This window comes from Silene latifolia, unplaced genomic scaffold (genome assembly GCF_048544455.1).
Source record: "Silene latifolia isolate original U9 population unplaced genomic scaffold, ASM4854445v1 scaffold_168, whole genome shotgun sequence".
Lineage (NCBI taxonomy): Eukaryota > Viridiplantae > Streptophyta > Magnoliopsida > Caryophyllales > Caryophyllaceae > Silene > Silene latifolia.
In genome coordinates, this window is record NW_027413147.1 from 535,850 (window position 1) to 560,974 (window position 25,125).

The 25,125-nt window shown below is 35.8% G+C and overlaps 3 protein-coding genes across 3 annotated transcripts; 2 read left to right on the top strand and 1 right to left on the bottom strand.

The window, feature by feature from the left end:
* Positions 1-15,446: 15,446 nt before the first annotated feature.
* On the top strand, positions 15,447-20,279 carry LOC141638064 (uncharacterized). The gene is made up of 3 exons (XM_074447512.1): positions 15,447-15,642; positions 15,892-17,283; positions 17,371-20,279. The coding sequence occupies exons 1-3, from the start codon at positions 15,447-15,449 to the stop codon at positions 20,277-20,279; spliced, it is 4,497 nt and encodes a 1,498-aa protein (XP_074303613.1).
* Positions 20,280-21,030: 751 nt separating this feature from the next.
* On the bottom strand, positions 21,031-21,447 carry LOC141638065 (protein AGENET DOMAIN (AGD)-CONTAINING P1-like). The gene has a single exon (XM_074447513.1). It carries the CDS (start codon positions 21,445-21,447, stop codon positions 21,031-21,033), a length of 417 nt encoding a protein of 138 aa, XP_074303614.1.
* An 806-nt stretch (positions 21,448-22,253) lies between these two features.
* Positions 22,254-24,317, top strand: LOC141638066 (replication protein A 70 kDa DNA-binding subunit C-like; the record flags this gene model as incomplete). The annotated part of the gene is made up of 8 exons (XM_074447514.1): positions 22,254-22,400; positions 22,490-22,766; positions 22,840-22,936; positions 23,032-23,156; positions 23,232-23,313; positions 23,398-23,518; positions 23,995-24,174; positions 24,250-24,317. Coding segments are annotated over exons 1-8 (1,097 nt in total), but the record flags the coding sequence as incomplete, so codon positions are not given.
* Between the last annotated feature and the right edge of the window lie 808 nt (positions 24,318-25,125).

The following is a 25,125-nucleotide window of genomic DNA, read 5'->3' on the forward strand; positions in this document are numbered from 1 at the left end:
CTTTATTGCTCTTACTTTTAATTCTTTTTCCTTTAGATCTCGTAGTTTAGAAACCAAATTCAAACAACCCCAATTATTACCATAGGATTAGAATTAGGCAGCTATAATTACGTTACCTCCCTGTGGATTCGATACTCGACTGCCTCTGCTACATTTTAGTTGAGACCGTTAGGTTTTATCTTTGATAGGGTTTCGATAGCCGTGTCAGCATCCATGAGGTAAGATGCCTTCTTGCAAGCCAAGGTAGGGCTTGCCAAAATGGCGATGCATCCTAACATTTAAGCACACAAGATCAAGTAAAAGGATGCATCTACAAAAGAATAGCTACTTTCCTCATCTAAGTGGCAGAAATCATCTAAAAGGGAAGCAATTTAAGGGTACACACTTCATCATAGATATTATTTCTCCAAGTTACTACGCCTAAAAGGATACCAACAAATCACCTTCAAGTTGTGTCAAACTAGGATACTTTTGTCCTCAATTGCTAAATGTTTTTTGTCAAGAGCCAAGTCCCTATGGTGTTAGAAAACACTGTAGGATCATGGAATTCCCCCTCTTGCCTAGACAAGAAGAAGGGTCGTCCCCTTTCCACCATGCAACAAATAAGATCAATGGATAAAAAGGGATTAAAAGTGTATGAGTTTCATAATGGTAGTTTGCTTTTGATTTGTTTCCCCCCAACTTCTTGTGGTATTTGGCTTTTGAGAACATTTATTTGCCATATTTGATGTTTTGGCAATTTTGATACTTGGCAATTTCTTTTGCATTCTTTTTGAACATTTTTAAAGTAATCCTCTTTTGTAGCAAGGGCACTTTTATTGAAGCTTAGGAGTCTATTTTTGCTCCTCTTTTCATTGATGCATTTTTGTGCAAACTTTTTTATTTTCATTTTCGTACTTGAACTCAATTTGGAGATTTTTGTGCCTATTCCCTTTATATTTGGTAAAACGTGATGATAGTGATGAAAGAACGATTTCATGGCATCAAGGGTCACCTTGGAATAAACGGTAGTCAAAGAGTTATCACACCACAAGGTACTCTTGACTAGGCCTTAGTCCAAGGGTCAAAAGATACTAGTATGACACATCCTAGGGTGTCTTGAGGGTATTCTAGCAAAAAAAGTCTCAAGGAGAAAAATTATCTACAAGGGCTATATATACACTTGTCAAGCTTCCCAAATAGGCATTTTCACAAAATTTTCTAACCATGAAAACTACATGCCATGGTGCAACTATCATATATACAACTCTAATGCATATGCTTATATCAACTATTATACCATATAATCTAGATGCAACTCCTAACAACACATAGATACACAAACCGCAACAACAAAATACACCACATCCTCCTTGACATGTAAGCCCATCCTCCTCATATGAATAATAAAAAGAAATGGAAGGGAAATAGGGATTAGAACGATCATACCAAGCGATCTTCACATTCTCTTGCCAATGCCTCAAACGTAGTATTGTATCTATGTGAGAAGAGAACAAAAACACAAGTATATACAATTCTACACTACTAAATTAAAGAACGTGTTTTTGGTTTTTGAAATTTTCAATTTTTTATGGATTTTGTTTTTATGAAATTAAAGAACATATTTTTGGGATTTTTCGAAATTTTCAAATTTTTATGTATTTTGGAAGATAAATTCCCATCCCCCACTTTATTTTGGACATTGTCCTCAATGTACATGTAGGAGTAGGAATAAAAAAGAAATACATGTTTTTGGATTTTTGATTTTATGGAAATGAAGTACAAATGCAATGATATGATATGAATAAATGCATGTTCTAACTAAATGCAATTCTATAGGACATATATAACAAATGGATGCAATCTAAACTACACTAAATGACGTATGTTCTCACCTATGATCAAACCTCCCCAAACCGATTTAAGCACTATTTCTAGTGTAGGAGAAATGAGGTTGGGTCATTAGTGACTATGCATGAACTCAAGTCTATATGTGACTAACTACATGAATCATGTGAGATATATTAAAATGCAAACTCATCTAATCATGTGAGATATATTACAATGCAACTATGCATGAGAGATAGGGAAAGAAAGGTATCATACAAAGGAGGTGGTGTGGTTAAGCACCTCTAGCCATCTTACTCATCATCATTATCATCATTGCGGTCTCCATGTCCGCTAGATCCTCCTTGGCTAAAGAATCCCCCACTTTGATCACCTAAGCTCCCTCCTTGGTTGCCATAGTTAGGGAACAAGAGATGTTGTTGAGCCCAAGATGGATGACGGCCTCTAGGATTGATGTACCCTTGTTGAGCCATGTTCTAGTAGGAGGGGTATTGAGCCAAGTAGTTGTCAACCCTCCCATCGTGCACTTGAAGATCAATATTTTGCATGAGCTTCATCAATTCACTCATGGATGGAGCTCCTGGATCTTGAGGAGTGAATGGTACATGTGGTGTTGGGTAGGGTGGAATGGGTACATAGGATGGTGGTGCATCACCCCATTAAAGCAACTCGCGAGGTCGATGGGGTGCTTCTTCTCTTGGTGGTAGTTGGTCAAGGATATCAATGGGGAGGAGGTAGCTTGGCCTTGGTGAGTATCGGCTCAAGCGGGGCTCGGTGGGTGGTATGTTCCACCCCATGAGAATAAGTGGTGTACATCCCTTGGTGAACCACTCTACACTTCCGGCTTAATTGTACCTACACCAACGGTGGTGGTTGAAGGTAGCATCCTCATCTATCAAGGTGCTTCCCTTGAGCTTTTTATAGCTTCCATCAAAGTTGAACCCGGGGCAAAGTTCATTGGCAAAAATTGTAATTAGGCCTCCCATCACAAAGGTTTTGATTGGAGAATTCCCTTTTGCAAAGTCATTGAATCTTGTAACTATCTCAAGGGGTGTGTTGAAGTTGTATGGCCTTGTCCCTTGCACATTCAAGTAAGACTCTAGAAAGGTCAAGTCGAGAAGGGTGCACCTGTCTTGCTCTAGCCTTCCATTTATAGTTCCGGCCACAAACCGCTCACTAATCCTAATCACCGGATGTTGGATAGCAAAAGTATAACATTGCTTGTAGGAATGAAGTTCTCTCCCAAAAATGGCCCTCCAAAGGTGGTTAACAATAAAGTCGGAGGGCTTATCGGTGTCGTTCTTTGGTATTTCAAGACCAAAGATACTTGAAAATTGGTTTAGAGTCAACCTATGGTCTCTATTGCAAAGACGAAACTCCATACCGACATCTTTTCGCCGATTAGTGACAACACGGAGACTACACAAAAACTCTAGTGTGAGACTCAAGTAAGTGTCCTCATGGGCATAGAACATCTTCTCAAGACCCAAGCCATTGAAGAATACCTCCGTTTGATGACTTATGCCAAGTGTTTCTAACACATCAAGATTGATGAATTGAGTAGATTCATAGTCCTTACCTAGCAATTGCTCAAATCATTGGCGGTGTTCATTTTTGATGAAGTATACCTCCGGAAAATACTCAAGTTGTGCAATATCCGGTATCATTATATTCTCTTGGCCCCTTGCCTCCCATGAGGTGGTTGAAGTAGCACCTTTGCGACGCTTGGGCGCGGTCTCGGCGGCCTTCTTGCTCTTGCTTCTTAGATTCATTCTTGTTTGATGTGGTTGGTAGGGATTTGTTCAATTTGTGATGGAGATTGTAAAGAGGATGATGAGATTTGGTTTTGATGTTGATAAGATAAGGGAATAGGGATGGTGGGGGAGGCGTTTATATCAAAGAAAGGTGTTGGGACGAGCGGGCTAGGGCTGGGTTCGGGCGTACAAAACTGCAGCCCAGCATTCATCCTCCGCTGTCCGGGCGTCTTGACGATGGGTCGAGCATCCTGAAGTTGCTGCACGGGCGTCCTGTCAAGGAAACGCGCGGATTCTCTTTCAGCAGATCCCCTTTATTTTGAATATAGCTCAGGTCGAGCGATTTGAGGTCGGCTCGAGCGACTCGGAGTGGGATTGAGCGTCCCTCGAATAATCGCCGCGATTTTCAACCAGGGAAATTTTTTGCTTAATGCACCGTTCAGGACGAGCGTCCTAAATTTGGCACGAGCGGATCAGTAGTTGGGACGTGCGGCTTCACTATAAATCACGTAGATCTTATGTCAGTGAATTATTTTGCCTGAAGCACAGCTCGGGTCAAGCGGGCTACTGTCGGGACGGGCGTCCTGATCTGCTTCTTGTCAAACTTTCAATCGTTTTATGCTAATCCTTTCCCTTGCACCCTTTGTGATTCCTTCTTATCATCATTTTCTGAAAATTTCCTCAAAGAATGGATAAAGAACTCTCCCTCACAACACTCGTGTAAAGAAAAATGAAATTAATCCAAAAGTATGTTTGATATTATACAATGCAAATTTTTAGAAAGGAATATATTACAAATGGTGGTTTGAGATAGGACTCCGCCAAACTAGTTTGAAATGTTGAAATCCATTGTCCATAGAGCTCAAGGCTCTTAAAAGTTGGTCAAAAGCTTATTGAATGGTCCTCAAGTAAGCATGAGTAAGTTTTGAACCATTTTGAGATAGAGTGGGGCCAATCCAAGGTGGACTTCCCTTCAGGCTTTTTCTTTTTCTCCTCTGCTTCAGCATGATGGCCTTCCCGGCTCTTATAACTAGCCAGCTTGAGATTCTTGTCATATGGGGTTTTCCGATTGCTCCTATTTCTTCCAAAGTTGATGACGAAAATACTTGAACTAGTCAATCCTCCAAGGATAGAAGGTGAACTTTCATGGCATTGATGATGGGGTGTCTTAGGAGTTGGGATAGTGGGTGCCAAATTTCCATAAGTAGGCTCCTTCTTAGCTTTGTCTTTGAGCTTCTCCACTAAGTAATTTTTGTATGACGATTTGACTTTCGTGAGAAGGTCCATAATGTCATCTCCAACTATCATGGGCTCCATAGTGGGTGTGAGAAGCTCCTCATGTTCAATAAGGGAGAGGCATTTTTCCTCTTCATTGAAATAGTCTTCAAACTTCTCAAGGATGGGTTCCTCAAGAAAGCTAATCCCATAACTCCATTCATCATTTGAGTCCATCTTTCCCTCATCATCTTCTTCCATAGATTCGTCATCATTGCTTTCTTCATACAAATCATAAATAGAGGCTTCACTCCTCTTCGTTATCTCTTTCTCCAACACCTCAATGTTCACATCAAATGACACACCCTCATACTTAGGGCTGAGCAAAATAAACCGAACCGAATTTTTAAACCGAAACCGAACCGATAACCGAATTAAGAAACCCGATAATTCGGTTTTTTTCCGGTTCGGTGCCCGAACCGGTTTTTTTTGGGGGAAATCCGATTCGGTTTCGGGTCCTAAAAAAGCAAAACCGGGTACCGGTTTTTAACCGGTTTTCTTTTTTTTCGAAAAAAAAACAATAAGAAAACGACTTAAAATAAACAAAGATGTGTGATTTGGTTGAATTAATGGGGATGCACGAAGGTTTACATAAGAATTTAAGTGTTAGGATGGAGAGGTGGATTGAAAAGCGTCAATTTGGGGTAAAAAAAGTTAAAACCGGTTTATAAATTCGGATCCGGGTAACCGGTTTTCGGATCCGGTTTTTAAATTGCTAAAAAACCGGTTAACCAGTTTAAAACCAGGGCGGTTTCGGTTTGGGAAAAAACCTGTTTTTGAAAACCGGTAACCGAACCGGTTTTCAAATCCGGTTCGGTTAACCGGTTTTGCTCACCCCTACTCATACTCACAAAGGCTAAGAGTATTTGGCTTACTCAACCTTATATCTTCCTCATCAAATACCACAATTTCATACTCACAAGAGCTCAAGGAGATTGGCTCTTCCCACTTCACATCTTCCACATCAAAGGTTACTCCTTCAAACTCGCATCGTGGACAATGTTTAAGGAATGGTGAGGAGTGGTTGGTTAGGTTTCTTTCATTTGGGCAATTCGAATTGCCAACTCCTCACCATAGGTAGCAATGCTTTAAATAACATTATCCCTATGTTAGCTCTCCTCTAGCACTTGTTTGAAGAAATTTTGTTGATCTCCCATCATTTGGAAAACCACATTTTGAATGTCAAAGTTTGGGTCATCTTCTTATTGTGTGTGGGTGTGAAAGTGGTCATATTGTGGCATTTGGAATTGGTTGTAAAGTGAGTATTGGGTGGGTGGTTGTTGTGGATATTGGATGTGGGGATTTTGGTGGAAAAATTTGGGGTAGTGATTAGGATTTTCATTGTATGAGTTGTAAGGTAGGTTTGTGTTGACTTGCTCCTCAAACTCCTCATACCCGTAGTCATACTCAAAAGATCCACCATATACTCCATATGTCAAGTGTTGAGCCATCATAGCTAAGACAAGGAAACAATTACAACCAAGGAAACTAGACAAAAACGATAAGAACGACCTTGAGGAACAAGTTCTCAAGGTTAAAGCAAAATTAAAATAGACAAACAAATAAGAACTTAATCACAAAATACCTTCCCTGGAAACGGTGCCATTTTGATGAGTGAGCGAGTCGTTGTTCACTCCATCAAACACATTTATAATCTCAACAAACAACTAGTTAGTGGTTAAGTCGAGGTCGATTCACGGGACGGTGTGCTTTGGGTTCTAAGTCTATCTATCTCAATTTATGCTAGTGTCACAATTGATTTGGGTTGGAGTTGGTGAGTCTAAACTAATAGAAGCAATATAGTAAAACAAGCAATAAATTAAGAGATGTAAAAAAATTAATAAAGATACTAGGATGTCATGGGATCATAAGGGAATCATGACAAGATAGCATAAATGAGTTATGTGGACGCAATCAATTATTATTGTTGGAATTGAGTTAGTTCATGTCTGATAATTCATAAGAAGATTTGGGTCCCAGAGCCGAGTCATTTGTGACTTTACAACACCTACAAGTCGACTTAATTCTTACCATTAAACTACATGCATGATAACCAATTATTAGGGAAACTTACGTCTCAGAGCCGAGTCGGTTAAGACTTTACAACACCTACAAGTCGACTTGGGTTTTCCCTATTCAACAATATGCAAGGTCTAACAAGGCTTGAGTTGGTTTATATCTTACAAGCTATGTTGAAAAGATAATAGAAACATGCTAGGTTGTCAATCAAGCATTTCATCAAACATGATATATGCATAAGTGGAAGAACAATAAGCAAGCATTCATATGAACTCATTAAGCATAAATCTATCCCATGATTGAGTCCCCTAATCCCTCACTAATCCTAGTTAAGTAACTACTCACTCATTATCATGGAAGACATGTTATCAATGGTGTCAATCATCTTAACAAGCATAAACATGATCAAAGAGTGAGGAAATTAACAACAAAGAGTAAAGGGTAAAGAGATTATACCAACATTAAGATGGACAAATGGAAATGAATGAATAATAGAAGAGAACTTGATTAATTGATGAAGAGTTGTCAAATCAACAAATAATAACCCAATAATCTTCAATTACCCAATAAAGCTTGAACAATAATTAAGGAAAGATTAATGTGTGATTTGTGAAAAGATTAAAGGATAAACTATTCTAATCTACTCCTAATCTAATCTAAGGAAGGTTTTTATCCAGGAGAGAATTGGCTATTAGCTAGGTAGTACAATGGGGTATTTATACTAAAAACTAGTTTTGTGACCCGTGAGAATCACGGGTTTGATTATTTTTGTTCTTTTGTTTTTGCGGTATCGTTCATGGATGCGTTATTCAACTTGTTTGTCTTCTTGCTTATTATCTTGGAGATATGTTGGTAGGATACTTAAGCAAGGCAAGTAGGCAACAGATAGGGTCCTGCCACAGTTCCTGAGGGTAAGATATATTATAGCTAGGGGGTTGGGAATTTATGATATGAGAGTAGTTGGAACTTGTTGGAAATCGCAAACTCTGTATTGAACAATGACACCAAAACCCATGAATACTTCATTTAAGAGAACATATGAATGTCCGTTCTCTGATTTCGAAGGCTGGTGTTGCAAATAAATTAAATGGGAAATTGTATTGCCTTGCTTATGTTTCATCAGAGCACTTTAAACAACTTATTCTCAAAGCCTAGAAGCAAAAGTCAACACAAATTATGTGAAAAAGTAAAATTGCATTCAAATAGTGGAATATTAAGTTTGCAAACTGCTCTTATTTTGCTATGGTCCTCATTGTTTTTGTCCTTTTACTGGTTGTTGTGTTGTTGTGTTAATCATCGCTGGTCGCCTTTCTGTTTCTATTCTCTGCTTTTTGTCACAGTGTTTGGATTGTCTCTGGATTTCAAGCGCGCTTGGCTTTGTCACGGTGGTTATTCAGTTCACTGAACATTAACGACTTTTGGTATTCTAGTACTTGATATATTGTTTTTAGTGTTGTTTTGGTGCGTTCTAAGAACCCTGGTCCTATTTTTATCCGGCAAAGAAACAAAACGTTGGACACTTGGACATCTAATTCTATTCCTTATTACACAACGTATTCTAATGAAAAAAGAAATGTAAAATAAAGTAAACATGTAAATTATCAAAATGAATGGATAGTAATGATATCTTATAACTGAATTTTACATATTATCTTTAGTAAATTAGAGGCTATATGAATTATACGTAGAAAGCGCTCTGTTAAAATACTACTTATGTTTGTCTTACGAATTAGGCTAAAATTACAAGTTTATTTTCTTAAATGCAATGAAGTTTGTTAAACTTTTTCAGCAAATACATTTACAATTCTTATCGATTCGTCAGTCTTCCAACATCTTTCTTGTAAATTCAATTGATTTCAAACGTATTGGCAAGAATATTATTGAAATGATTTTTGTATAATGAAAGATCTAAATAATATACTTAAACCATTAGCAAGGAGTTGATGACATGTAACTTATACAAATAAAAGTTTGAATAAATACGCATTCAATAAGTTTTAAAATAATTTTATGTGAGCAATATTTGAGAGGATACACGAGAAAATGTATCTGTTCAACAATGACATCATTCTAGTTTCATTTTTATATCTCTTGTTAATTAGAGGCATCCCTATATCTCTTGTTGTTGATGAACTTTTATGTGAGGAGTTTTAACGTCTATCTCAATGAATTACAAAGAAATAAGGATACACGATTTGTATTATTATACTCCTTCCATTTTTTTTAATTATCACCTCATTTGCTTGTGCGCAATAATTCATATTAAGAAAAGACAAAAACCAATTGAAAATAAAAGGAAAAAGTTTGCAATTAGTGGAGTAATGTGAGAATTTTACCCTTAAAGGATGACATTTATTTTGTAATTTTAAAAAAGGTTATAATGAGCATTTGGTAAAAGCACATCCCAAAGTAAAAATAAAAGAAAAATGGGTGATAATATAAAAATGGACAAAAAAGAGAAGGGGGTGATAATTAAAAAATATTCGTAACAATTGATTTATGAGAAAAGAAAAATATATACAAATTATTATAAAAAACTAAACATTTCTCGAAGAAATATTGAGAGTGTTAGAAGAAAATATTTGATGGGAAAAAATGATTTAAACGCTTGAAAGCATTCAAAGTTGGAACAATGGATTGGAGAATGATCATCGGATTCCAACCAAAAACCATGCCAAATATTTACCTTGATCCGCATTATAAGATCCAATTATATCCTTGGAGCATATATAATTCAACACTTCCATTAAGACATTTGATTTATAATCTGTTTGTCGACTAAGATATTTGATTTATAACCTACTTGACAAAATACAAGTTGAAGAGTACAAGGAAAACGAATAAAGTACACGAAAGGGTGTAAGACAATTTAGTACAATTTACAAAATTTGTCAATTAATATTAAGGGTTAGAGTATATAATGTAACATATCACCAATAATTAGAGATCCATACTATAGTTTTATATTGCGCATACACCATAATAAAAAAAAGGTAAACCCATCAAAAATGAAAAATAATATCAAGTCAAAAGAAAGTTGCAAAGAAGTTCCATAACCATTATTTCCAGATTTCATGCAATGTTATCCTCCTGCAATTTCAATACAAACACAAAAATAATAACTAAATAAGATTACAACGATTAATTAGTTCAAAATATATAATAAGAATAAAAAAGTTAAATAATTCATTTTGTTAAAATCTATCTAAGGAGATAAAAGAGTACTTTGAAAAAAGTAAAAATATGGGCGAACTCCTGTCTCCGTGCCTGACTGTCTCTGTGCCTTTCCGGACTGCTGCCTCGGTGATCATGACCACTGCCTCTGCCTCTACCCATTTTGTTTTGAGCTCATTCTTGGCAACTTGGACAACTTAAAACGAATATGCATATTTTACCTACCAACTTTTTGGATAAAAATGAAAAATGGGATTGTTGTAATATTTATATAAGGAATTTTTTGTAAATAATTATCTAATTAATTTATAGAATTTATTTGAGAGAAGAAGAATGTTTTGTGAATTAAGGGGGAGATAAAAAAAAATTATGGTAAAATAAATACAAGGTATATTAATTGTGAGGTAAAAATAAAAGACCTTTTATTAAATAAAATAAATAAAAGTTAAATGAGTTGAGTGATACCAAATTTAAGAGAGGAAAATAAAAGGTTTGTATTAATTTGTCTTTTTGTGTTTGCAACTAATATTTTTTATTTTGTTAGTATCTATTAAACATGTAACACATGGTATTTAGAAATTATTTCTAGTTAGATAATAAAGTAAATAATATAAGTGAATTATTACTGACCAATAGAAAAATTACATGTAGATTAAAAATTAAATATTTTAAGTAGCCTTTTAACAATATTCAAGTCAAAAGAAAATTACAAAGATGTTCCATAACCATTATTTCTAGATTTCATGCAATGTTATTGATATATGAGTATGTCATCCTTCTGCAATTTCAATACAAAAACATAATAATAACTAAATAAGATTATAACTATTAATTAATTCAAAACATAATAAGAGTAAAAAAGTTAAATAATTCATTTGATTATATATGCATACTTTACTACCAACTTTTTGGATAAAAATGAAAAATAGGATTGTTGTAATATTTATATAAGGAAATTTTTGTAATTAATTTCAAAAATTTATTTGAGAGAAGAATAATGTTTTGTGAACTAAGGGGAAGATAAAAAATTATGGTAAAATAAATAAAAAGTATAATAATTGTGAGAAAAGACAAAAAGACAATATATAAAATAAAAAAAATAAAAGTTAAATGAATAGGTTGATTGATACAAATTTATGAGAGGAAAATAAAGAGTTTGTATTAATTTGTTACTTTTTTGTTTGCAACTAATATTTTTTTTATTTTGTTAGTATTTATAAGTATGTAACACATGGTATTTAGATATTATTTCTAGTTAGATAATCAAGTAATTAATATAAGTGAATTATTACTAACCAATAGAAAAATTACACATGAATTAAAATTAAATACTTTAAGTAGCCTTTTAACAATATTCAAGTCAAAAGAAAATTACAAAGATGTTCCATAACCATTATTTCTAGATTCCATGCAATGTTATTGATATATGAGTATGTCATCCTTCTGCAATTTCAATACAAAAACATAATAATAACTAAATAAGATTATAACTATTAATTAATTCAAAACATAATAAGAGTAAAAAAGTTAAATAATTCATTTGATTATATATGCATACTTTACTACCAACTTTTTGGATAAAAATGAAAAATAGGATTGTTGTAATATTTATATAAGGAAATTTTTGTAATTAATTTCAAAAATTTATTTGAGAGAAGAATAATGTTTTGTGAACTAAGGGGAAGATAAAAAAATTATGGTAAAATAAATACAAAGTATAATAATTGTGAGAAAAAACAAAAAGACAATATATAAAATAAAAAAAATAAAAGTTAAATGAATAGGTAGATTGATACAAATTTATGAGAGGAAAATAAAGAGTTTGTATTAATTTGTTACTTTTTTGTTTGTAACTAATATTTTTTTTTTATTTTGTTAGTATTTATAAGTATGTAACACATGGTATTTAGATATTATTTCTAGTTAGATAATCAAGTAATTAATATAAGTGAATTATTACTAACCAATAGAAAAATTACACATGAATTAAAATTAAATACTTTAAGTAGCCTTTTAACAATATTGTATAGATTTATTACCATGTTTAATTAAAAAAAAAAAAGTAAATAATAAAATGTTAATAATGGTGGGTGTTCAGTAATATGAAGAGATTTAATTAATTTATTAACAGGTTTTATTACAAAATTTTTAAAAACAATGAATTAAATAGGAAAATATTAATAATGATGAGTGTTTAGTAATATGAAGAGGTTTAATTAATTCCTTAACATGTTTTATTATAAAAATTTCAATTTTAATTATAAATTATGAAATTTATTAACATGTTTTGTTACAAAAATTTCAATTAAAATGTCAATATTAATTATAAATTATGAAATTTGATGTTAATTTGTAAGAGTTATATAAATTTTGGAAGACAATATATTTAATATAAAAAATTAATTTAAGAATAATGATATAATATTATAGATATAAGTGAATTAAATTAATTTATAGATAAATAATTTAAATTAATGTCATGTAATAATAAATTGATAATCATATGACATTAATTCGTTATGTAACATTAAAAATATGCAACATCACATTTAAAAATATGCCACGTCACATTAAATTTTAATCTAGGTGGTTTTTTGGATCCTACGTGGCTTCGTCTTGGTGGCATTCATTTGTCATTTTAGGGTAGCCTTTTAATTATATTTTATAGATACTTTGGAAATTTGTGTTTTATATCATTTACATGTATCTATACTATTTAATTAAAAGGCTAGATAAAAGCATTAAATTAAATTACACATGGCATTAGTATTAAATTAAAATCCACATGGCTTAAGCATTAAATTAAAATCCACATCACAACTCACACATTAATTCCTACACATTTTAGTCTACTACTAAATTTATTTATTAACAATTTACCACAAAAAAAAAGGAATATATTTACTTAAAAACAAAAAAAAAAAACATCCAAATTGGATAACCATTCAAAATGGATTAGTGGCCCACTAACCTCATCCAATACCACTCCCACTGTTTTCGTAAAACATGAGTATACACATCAAGTAGATGATTGTTTAGTTGCCAAATTCAATTGTTGATCAACTAATCAATCAAGCTCCTACTGCTGATCACTCTCTTCGTGCTTTCCTAAAAGTTGCAACGGGCCAACAAGGTGATTGAGCTGGGTTTCATCACGGTTATTCGTCCGCCACCGGAGGTATTAGTCCGTCTTTTATACTGCCCAAATTCAATTAATACATAATTAATCAAATAGATGATTTGTTTGCTTGATGATACATAAAATTAATCAAATAGATGATTTATTTGCTTGATTGATTAGTTACCAAGTTCAATTGATACATAGATGATCCCCCAATTTGTCTTTTAGCCGCCACATTAGTACCTCCCCGGTATCATGTAACCGCTTATTGATTTATGAAGTAGTTTAGAGTAACAGATGGCATGTACTACACCAAGTCGGTTCTCGCAATGGTCGCTCCGGACCAGCACTTGCTCAACCTTACTTGGACCACCCCTTTTAAATTTACAGGATATTTGTTTAGTCATATCTGCTATTGCTTTTATTACAAATGGTACAAAAAAACATTTCCTGATGCTTTTGAAATAAGTACAGTTTGTTCAGTTCCGACTAATGTCTAATGATATGAATATGCAGATGAACTTTGTTTAGCTCAATAGGTCTTTTGAGGTTACATATCACCATAACTCATATTGTTTCACTACGCACGGCGATGGGGTAGACGCCGAGAACATGTCATTAGAGTTAAAGAGTCTACAATTAAAGGACCCTTAAAAAAAGTTGTAATTATGATATATTTAACACATCTGCCTTGACTGATGGTTTTCCCAAATCCATGCCCCCCCAGCTTCCTCATATATGAGATGCATTTTAATTAATGTGTCAAATGTCATTAAGTCATTTTTTAAACCAAGCCCTTTCATATTATAGGTACTTACAAAGCATATCAAGTTACATTGTGTTCTTAATTGCATATCAGAATCACTTGTAAGATAAGTTTTATTACACTTTAGGTAGCTCTTGGCCTGTGTTGTTTATGCTCTCTCTCAAAAGGTAATCCTGTATTGGCTCCATTGGCTGGTCATCACCTGCATCCTGGTATAAATCCTCTCTAGCCTTAATATATTACCAATAGTTTAAGGATTCTCAAAAGGTTGCTACGTTCTTTCCTAAAGGATATTCAACTTCAATTCACAAATTACATACTAATTAATTTTATTTTTCTTTAGCAGGAAAACAAGCGGGTAAACAACCCGAAACATGGATCATAACTCACTCACAAAGATCACATCTAAACTAATAATTACCAATCCAGTAGAAAGCTCATGTACCATTAAGAGAGAACAACAATGTCAAACCCCGTAGACACACCCCACGGCACCGCCAAACCCTTCGCCTAACATCACATTACCAAACATTTTGGCTTTTATAGAAACCACCCCACGGAAGAGAAACGCTAATAGTGATGAAGGGGACTGCAGTTTACGCATAAGAGGACGGAAACGTATGGTGATTGGGCCAGCCATGCCAAACTCAAACACCGGCATCCCAAGAATCACTAATAGTTGCGGTATTATTTACTCAACTTATTCTATTACCTCTGTTTGAGGAAGACATATTAATATTTGTAGCCTAAAATGCAGGAGCCACCTCCAAACACGGAGATAGACAGCTGTGTACCTCACCACAAGTATGCCCAGCTCATGTGCGAGTAACAAAAACCAACAATGTGAACCAGCGCATACACGTCCCATGGCGTCCTCAACCCCTTCGCCTAACATCACATTATCAAACATCTTAGAGTTTATAGAAACCACCCCACGGAAAAGACTCGCTAACAGTGGTGAAGGGGATGAAGGGGACTGCAGGTACCGCAAAAGAGGACGGAAACGTATGGTGCTTGGGCCCGCCATTCCAAGCTCAAACACCGGCATCCCAAGAACCAATAATAGTGGCGGTATTATTCACTCACCTTATGCTACTGTCTCTGTTTCGAAATAACATATATTAATATGTGTAACGTAAAATTGCAGGAGCCACCTCCAAACACGTAGATAGCCAGCCGTCTACTATCCCACCGACCAGCAACCACACCTCAAGTTTGCCCAGCTCATGTGCAAGTAACAGAAACCAACAACGTGAAACCCCACAGACACATCCCATAGCGTCGTCAAACCCTAATAACAGTGGCGGTATTATTCACTCACCTTATTCTACTGTCTCTGTTTCGAAATAACATATATTAATATTTGTAACCTAAAACTACAGGAGCCACCTCCAAACACGCAGACAGCCAGCCGTCTACTATCCCGCCCACCAGCAACCTCACCTCAAGTTTGCCCAGCTCATGTGCGAGTAACAGAAACCAACAACGTGAAACCCCACAGACACATCCCATGGCGTCGTCAAATCCTTCGCCAAACATCACATTATCAAGCATCTTAGAGTTTATAGACACTACCCAACAGAAGAGACTTGCTGACAACATTGTAGGGGATGAAGGGGACTGTAGTTATCGCAGAAGAGGACGCAAACGCTCAAACCCCAGCATTACACAACAGTCATTACTGAGATTCAAAATTAATAGTGATGGTATTATCTGTTGACCTTATTCTATTGTCTCTGTTTCAAAAAGACATTTTAATATTTATACGCCAAAACTGCAGGAGCCACCCCCAAACACGCAGACAGCCAGCCGTTTACTAATCCACCAACGGGCAACCTCACCGCAAGTATGCACCTTTTCCGACATCACAATTCTCATTTGAACACATAATTCTCGCAACATTACCTTAACTTACAAGAAGTTTCATGACCCATTTAAATGTTTGCACTGAACAGGGAAATTTGTCCAGGCTTGGAGTTTTGGTGGCCCAACAGAGCAATGCGAGTTTTGCAAAGCCGTAGTTTGGATAGAAGAGTCAGTCTGCCAGCCGACAAAAGATGCTCGCCCTAAATTCAACATTTGTTGCCAAAAGGGTAAAGTTAAACTACCTTTATTAAAAGAACCACCTGAACTTTTAAAGCAGTTGTTAAACCCAACCGGTGGGCCACGTTCAAGTGAATTCAGAAGGCAAATCAGGTCATACAACACATTATTCGCCTTCACGTCATTGGGAGGAAGAGTAGATAACACAATTAACAACGGCAGTGCCCCATATTGTTTCAGACTTGGTGGGCAAAATCACCATAAAATTGGGTCTATCCTTCCGCCTGAAGGCAAACAACCTCGATTCATGCAGTTGTACTTTTATGACACTGAGCATGAGGTTTCAAACAGAATAAAATCATTAAATGGAGAAGGGCAAACTACGCTTGACACTGAGATTGTAGAAAGCCTTTCCAAGATGCTTTATGGCTACAACCGACTAGCAAAAATGTGCAAAATGGCAAGGGAACGAATTGAAACCTCTAGCCTCCAACCTGTTCAATTACGTTTGCTTGGTAGCCGAAGCAGGGACGGCAGACAATACAATCTCCCATCGACCGACGAACTTGCAGCACTTATTATTGGAAACGGAGACACTGAGAAGGGGGTCCGAGATATTGTTATTCATGATCGTGCGGCAGGCTTGAAGAGGATTTCAGAGTTGCACCCGAGCTTTATGGCAATGCAATACCCCTTAATGTTCCCTTATGGAGAGGACGGTTTTAAGTTAGGTATTCTGCATGCTGATGCAGAGACGACAACTCGAAAGAAAAGAAAAACAGTAACAATGAGGGAGTATTACGCTTATCGATTCCAAGAACGGAGAGAGGACGGCCAAATCATTGACGGCTTCTCTGTTCTGTGTGGGAGATTACGACAACAATTTATGGCGGACTCCTTCACATGTGTTGAGGAAACCAGACTTGACTATGTCCGCCATAATCAGAAGGCAATAAGGAAATATTCACTTCGCGGTTTGATTGATGCAGTCACTGCTGGGCAAGACACCCCTGCTTCCTTAGGTCAACGGATAATTCTTCCTCCATCTTTTCCAAACTGCTATAGAAATTTGTTCCAGCACTATCAAGATGGATTAGCTATTTGTCGTTGGGCAGGGCCCCCCGATTTGTTCATCACTTTCACATGCAATCCAAGATGGGTGGAGATTACTGAGTTCTTAAAGGCCACACCCGGGCAAAGACCTGAAGATAGGCCTGACATTGTCGCTAGAGTTTTCAAAATTAAACTAGAGGAGTTGATGAAAGACCTTACCCAAAGAGCCTTCTTCGGTAGAATACTTGCAGGTAATATACTTATGCAATCCTGAACCTACCTCAATCTAACTATAATCATATCAGAAGAACAAATTCTAAACAATCTATTTTTGACAGCTATTTACACGGTAGAGTTCCAGAAGAGAGGTTTACCGCATGCCCACATATGCTTATTCCTTCGCCCAGAAGATAAGCACCCACAAGCATCTGACATAGGCAAAATTATAAGTGCGGAAATACCAGACAAAGATGAAGACCCAATTGGCTATGCAGCTGTTATGCAACACATGGTACATGGCCCATGTGGAGAAAGGAACTTGAAATCCCCCTGCATGGTTGGTGGAAAGTGCTCAAAGTACTACCCTAGGCCGTTCTGCAGTAACACAACAGTTAGTGATGATGGGTATCCAGAGTACCGTCGAAGGCAGAATGAGAGAATGGGAGAGAAGAATCAACTTGCTGTTGATAATAGGTTTATTGTCCCATACAATATTGACCTATTAGTGAAGTACCAAGCCCACTTAAATGTGGAATGGTGCAATAAACACAGATCGGTTAAATACCTCTTCAAATACATGTCAAAGGGACCAGACATGACTCTTGCCAGCATTCAAGAAATTCGAGGAAATACAAATGAACCAAACGCAAAAGATAAACCAATAGATGAGATAGAAACATTCCTTCAATGTCGGTATGTATCGGCTTCAGAGGCTTGCTGGCGAATGTTTGCATTTGAAATACAATATAAAGACCCACCAGTACAACGTCTATGCTATCACTTGGAAGACGAACAGCCAATTGTTTTTGAGGATTCCGAGTCTCCAAACACCGTCCTAGAAAGAGTGGGTGAAGCAAAAACGACCCTAACTGAATGGATGGCGACAAACAGTGAAAATGAAGATGCATGCCTTCTAACATATGCAGATTTCCCAAGTAAATGGGTGTGGGATGACAACAACAAAATATGGACAAGAAGACAGAAAGGGTTCAAAATAGGAAGAATTTACTTTGCCACTCCAAATTCCGGGGAAGTATACTACCTACGTCTTCTGTTAAACATTGTTAAAGGAGCAAAGTGTTTTGCGGACATTCGCACGGTAAATGGGTTTGTTCATCCAACATTTAAGGCCGCTTGCAACGACTTAGGCCTCCTTGACGGAGATGAAGAGTGGAATGTAGCGCTGAATGAGGCTGCTACCTGGGCAACAGGGCATCAATTACGAGAACTATTTGCAACACTCTTAATATTCTGCGAAGTGTCTGACCCCAAACAATTGTGGCTCACGCATTGGAAGAATCTGTCTGATGACATATTACACCGACAGCAGCGACGCCTTGGCTATAGGGTCATTAGGCTAACAGATGAGCAAATTCAAAATTATGCACTATTTGAGCTTGAGATGATTCTTAATCGAGGAGGCCGAAGCCTTCGAAATTATGCAGATTTCCCAATTCCAGACACAACATTGCTTAAAAACTCTGGAAATAGGTTGATAATCGAGGAACAAAGCTATGACACTGAACAGTTGGCATCTGAGTCTGATCAACTTCAGATTGGATTAAATGCAGACCAAAGAAGGGTTTATGACAGCGTATTGCAAGCAATCTACCAAAAAACAGGCGGTCTGTTCTTTGTTTATGGAAGTGGGGGCACGGGTAAGACATACCTATGGGGAGCATTGATTTCGCGGTTGCGGTCTGAAGGCCGAATTGTTCTAGCCGTAGCATCTTCTGGAATAGCTGCTTTGTTATTAATATCTGGGAGGACAGCTCATTCTAGATTCTCAATCCCAATAGTATTACATGAAAGCACAAGTTGTAGAATTGAACAAGGATCGGATCTTGCCAATTTGATTAGGGAAGCCGCATTAATCATATGGGATGAGGTGCCAATGGTCCACCGTCATGCTTTCGAGGCTGTTGATAGAGCTTTCCGAGATATCATGCAACTTGATGACCCGACAGCAACGGAAAAAGTTTTTGGGGGTAAGACTGTTGTACTAGGTGGTGATTTCAGACAAATTTTACCTGTGATTCCTAAAGGTGGAAGAGGAAACATTGTGGATGCATCCATTAGCAAATCAACACAAATCTGGCCACACTGTCGGGTGCTAAGACTTCAAAAAAATATGAGGCTGCTGAAAGGAGTTAAAGAGTCGGAGAGTAATGAGCTGCATGAATTTGCAAAATGGGTCCTTGATGTTGGTGACGGGAAGATACCAACAACGACAAAGGAGGGAGAGGATGACCAGACTTGGATAAAAATTCCAGAAGATATATTGATCTCAACACAAGATGACCCCATCCAAACGATTGTCAATGAAGTTTACCCGGAACTTCTTGGTAACTACACAAACCCAAAATACTTACAAGGAAGAGCGATTCTTGCCCCAAAAAATGACACAGTGGATGAGATCAATAAACACATCCTAAATCTGCTGCCAGGGGATGTAGAAATTTCCAAAAGTGCAGATAGAATCTGCCCATTGACGAGAAATGCCGGAAATATGGAAAACTTATATCCAACTGAATTCCTAAACTCCCTCCACTTTCAAGGCATACCGAATCATGAAATACACCTGAAGGTTGGATGCCCAATAATATTGATGAGGAACATAAACCAAGCAGCTGGTATGTGCAACGGAACAAGGCTAACAGTGATGCGCATACGCACATGTATCATAGAGGCAAAAGTAATTACGGGCACCAACATAGGGGAAGTGGTTGCAATTCCAAGAATAGAAATGACTCCAACGGACACCAAATGGCCTTTCACAATGAAGCGAAGACAATTTCCTATCAAAGTTTGTTTTGCAATGACCATCAACAAGAGCCAGGGACAAACATTTGACAAGGTTGGTGTATATCTACCAGAACCAGTTTTTAGTCATGGCCAATTATATGTAGCTGTGTCAAGGGTAACATCTCGTAATGGCCTAAAGATAAGCATCCCCAGTAAGAATATATTAGAGGAGAAGAATGAAACAAAAAATGTCGTGTATCAGGAAATATTTGAAGACTTATGATGAGTACATATTAATTTAAAGAAGGAAATATTTGAAGACCTATGATGCCTGCATATTAATTTTAAAATTCAGTGAACCTCTTGTGCTATCTTGTCCTTATATCACTAAACTAACAAAACCCCCTGTAACAGCCACTTTAAAATATTATTCTTCCCCATTTTTAATGATTGCAACCTTATTTTATAAACACTTCAGGATATGAAATATGAAATAACAGCTAGAGATAAAAAAAATAAAATTCCAAAAACAATAACCGGGCACATCCAATTACTAATTAAGGTTAATTACATTGTATTTGTATTAACTTTTAACCGGAGTGTTAAAGTTTAATTACATGGACACACATCGGAGGTGTAAATGTCTAATGAAATCAAATGATATATGTTAGAACGTCATCAATTATTATGCATGGAGTTTGAAACTACTCATGCCAGACTCTATTTTTCAGCCTCAAAAATAGTACCAGCACAATCTCGAGATTCTTGCGCTCTAGACTCGTAAGAGGTATTCCGGTTACAAGGGATGAGTTGAAATTTGAAGAAACGCTGATTTATATGGTACGTTTTCCATCTTTGCAACTTTCTTTAATTTCTTTAAGGGATAGAAAACAACACACAAAATGGAGAAAAATCATAAAAGATCTAAATTTTATTAATAATATACTCAACAAAGAGTATACAGAGTACAAAATACTAAATAACATGCCAAAAATAAATCAACATCAAAACTAATGCTAATCCACTCCCAACAGTCACTCCAGCACACTAACCCATCTACCATCCTCCCACTCTAGATGAGGACGCATGTCGAAAAACTCATTGAAGCTAACTTCGTCATACATTTCAAAACGAATCTCATAATAACCATCAGACCTTAGAACATCAACCACCCTACCAACCCACCAACCGTCATTGACAAACACATCAACAATATCATCTAGCTCATACTCTGACGTCCCAATAAAGGGAGGGATAGGACGTATGTTTGTTGCAGCAACAACACTCCTTAGAAAGAAGATTCCATTGGCAGATAACAAGTGGTGAAATTGAACATAGAGACGACCATCCTGCAAAACTAGAAGAATGGTAGCAACGAAAAAAGAACCTACAAAACCAACTTGCGGAAACATTACCTCCACCATGTCACCAATGTTAAAGAAATGTGCCATAATAGAAATGTGTGTGTAAGTCTGATTATTAATAGCCTTAGCAGATGACAACAGAAAGAAAGAAACAAGCAATGAAGTGGAATGTAAGTAGAAAAACAGGGGGATAATATATATATAATGGTACAAAAAAAGAATAAACAAGGCAGCTCAGATATTGAACAGACTATTATTAATTAAAAAATAAATGGACATACACTCATGAAAAAAAACCATAAACATTGAGAAGACAAATCAACATAATAATAAAACTAAAATTACATTAACAAAAAAAAGGAAAAACGTTACTAACACATTACAATTTACAAAAAAATTAACCAAACATTAATGACTAATACAAACTGGAGAACAGTTACGAAAACAAAACACATCAAAGAAAAAATAATAAACAACTCAATTAAGATAGCAATGATAGCATAACAAGATTGAAAGAGAGTAGAAAGAAACAAAAAGCCAAGAAAATAATAAATTATTTCATAATGAGTGCACTTAATACCATAAAGACAGCCATAAAAGACAATAACAATACCAATAGACAAACTTAAACAGCTAAACTAGAGAAGTCAAAAAGACAACACATAAGAAAAAAAAAAACAAAATAAATACCAAACTCTTCGAGCACCATAACAGACATATTAAAGTGCTAAATCACAAAATTAAACCACAAAATTAATGGCCAATGGCCAAGCACAAATAACATCAAAATATAAATATAAATATAAATGACAAATGATTATATCTATATCACACAGATATTACAACACTAACACAAAGAAAAACAAGTATCAAATCAAATAGCAAAAGAAAAGATGGCCCCAATTACCGTTAATATTGCTGCAATGGTTCCATCAAAATCACGCTACCAAATTACCGCCCGTGTAACAAGAATGTGGAACGTCACCTTGAAGCCGAATGAAAGTCCACTATCACTAGATATGATTTTGCTAGATGCAGAGGTACTCCCATTAAAAAAAAAAAAACTATGCGTTTTGAGAAAAAAAAAAAAAAAAAAAAAAAAAAAAAAACTAACGTGTCTTATTTTCAGGGGGAACATATGCATGCAACTATACATAAGAAATGGATGCATAGTTTCAAAGAGGAAATACAAGAAGGGCAAATATACAAACTGTCACATTTTGAAGTAGCGAAGAACACAAGAGGATATCGTCCGGTACACACAAATGACAACATATTGAAGTTCACCCCATTCACTTCCCTCATCGCGCAACCAGAACGCGAAAATCAGATACAAAAACATAAATTCGAGATCCACCCACTCCATTTGCTACAAGAAAGATGCAACAAGATAGACTACTTAATAGGTAAGTACGAAAACTCTTCTTTAAGAATAAACAATGCTTTTGACACTGACAAATTGATTCAAATAAAATGAAGATGTCGTAGGCCTCCTAACGGGAATTGAAAATAAGACTCAAGTCATGACCGAGTATGGACCTGCAGAAATACGACACATCTTCATTGAAGACGAAAGGTAAGTAATACACCCCACTAACGTTGACAACGAAACGTAAGTAATACGAATTAGATGAAAACACCGAGTAAACTAATGAACAAATATGCCAACAGGAAAAATAATATCAAAGTCAGCTTATGGGGAGAAGCAGCAGACTACCTTGATGACAAAACACCAAATGAAACAGAGGCAACAAGAATCATCGTCATTACAACAGCAAGAGTAATTCAGTACCAAGGTACGCAACACCTACAGCTAACGAAGAAAATAAAATAAAAAAAAGGCACTTATGAATACTGATTGTCTAATGCAGAAAAATATCAATTAAGAAGTACTTACGGAACAAAGTTGTATGTCAACTTGGAAATACCTGAAGTACAAACACTCCTAGAGAGGTAAATGGAATAAACAAAAAAAGGGGGAAACGATCTACTAAATATGAACAATTCACAACCCTGACAACATAACTACTGTCACAGGATTGAATCGCCGAAGCCAGTACAACACATCCAAAACAACACACAACAAGAGAAAGAGGAGAAAATGTTCATGAACAGAAGGACAATAACCGAGCTCATAGAAATGGAGATCAATGATCCGGTAAGACTCTTATTCATTACTGAAAGCACATAAATCCAAAACTCAAGCTAACGCCTCAAGAACATACAGAAAACAACATTCACATGTCACGGAGAAATCACGGGAATACGCACGGATGCTGAATGGAGATATATCTCATGTCCAACATGTAGAAAGGGAATCGGATCCGACAATATTTGCCCAAAATGTGACCAAGAAATACTTTACCCAATGCAAAGGTACAAAATAAAACTACTCCTATGCTAAAAAAAAACTAACTAACTAACAACAAATCTTACAGGTATAGAATCCTCGCAACACTATCCGACGGAATATCGGAAGCCAACATTGTGATTTTTGATAAGGAGGCAGAAAAAGTCATCGGAAAACCAATCAATAATTTGGTAGATATCTACGAAAAGGTACAAACATACATGAAAAAACACTCAAGTATTACTTACTATATTATAAAACATGAAAAAAACAAAATTATACAGGACAAAGGAAAGGAAAAGGTCTACAACATACTCCAGAATTGTGTAGGCAAGCGATACACATTCAAAGTTATGATTGGAACAAGCAACTACGGGGAAGAAAGAGAGTTGAAAGTTGTGAAGACATACATCCTCAACAAAGACTTAGAAGAGTCATACTTGAATGAGCAACAAAATGATGAGGTAATAAACAATGCTCAAAAACAAACACGACATACTGCTTATGATTATAATTAATAACATAACTCATCATAACAGGATCTCCGACAACCAACTATGCAAGGAGTCGCAAAACAAATAGAAGGAAATGAAAAGTTGAATGAAGAGTAAGTCCAAACAAAAATACATATTCTATACAAAAGTTACCTACTATGCTGATCAACAAAAAAAAATTAACCATCTACAGGAATGACGCAAGTCCGTCAATGATGAATGAACTAGACAACCACCGTGACAAAGGCAAGCGCCCACGAAGCCCAGAGACAATCCAAACGCCGTCCAAAAAAACTGAAAACAGTAACAAAAAGGGGAAAGAGACCGATAGTGATTGACCCAACAAGCCAACCACCAGGCAAAAGACAGAGACAATGAAGACCAAAGCAAAATAAGAGTAGTTTGCAAGCTAAATATACCATCGTTTTAATGCAATTTTACGTTCCACAATACTATATGTTGAATTCTGATACTAGACTTTCATAATAAGTTACTTACAGTGTTCAAGCGAAACACAAAACAATACTTTTTCCAATTTGATTTGTATGCATTGTGTGTTCTTATAAACGAGGGAACCAAGGGTTTGGGTGTCATTGTTCAACACACAGTATTTGATTCCCAACAAGTTCCAACCACTATCAAACCAAAATTCAACAACCTCCCTAACTATAATATATACATTTTATATATATATATATATATATATATATATATATATATATATATATATATATATATATATATATATATATATATATATTACCCCATAAACTATGGTAAAACCCTCTTTCTAACCTTGCTTAGGTAAATAATAACCAAGAAAACAAACAACCCGAACAACGCTTTCATCAACATTAGCCAAAACAAAAGAGCAAAAGGTACGACCCGTGATTTCCACGGGTCACAAAACTAGTTGTGATA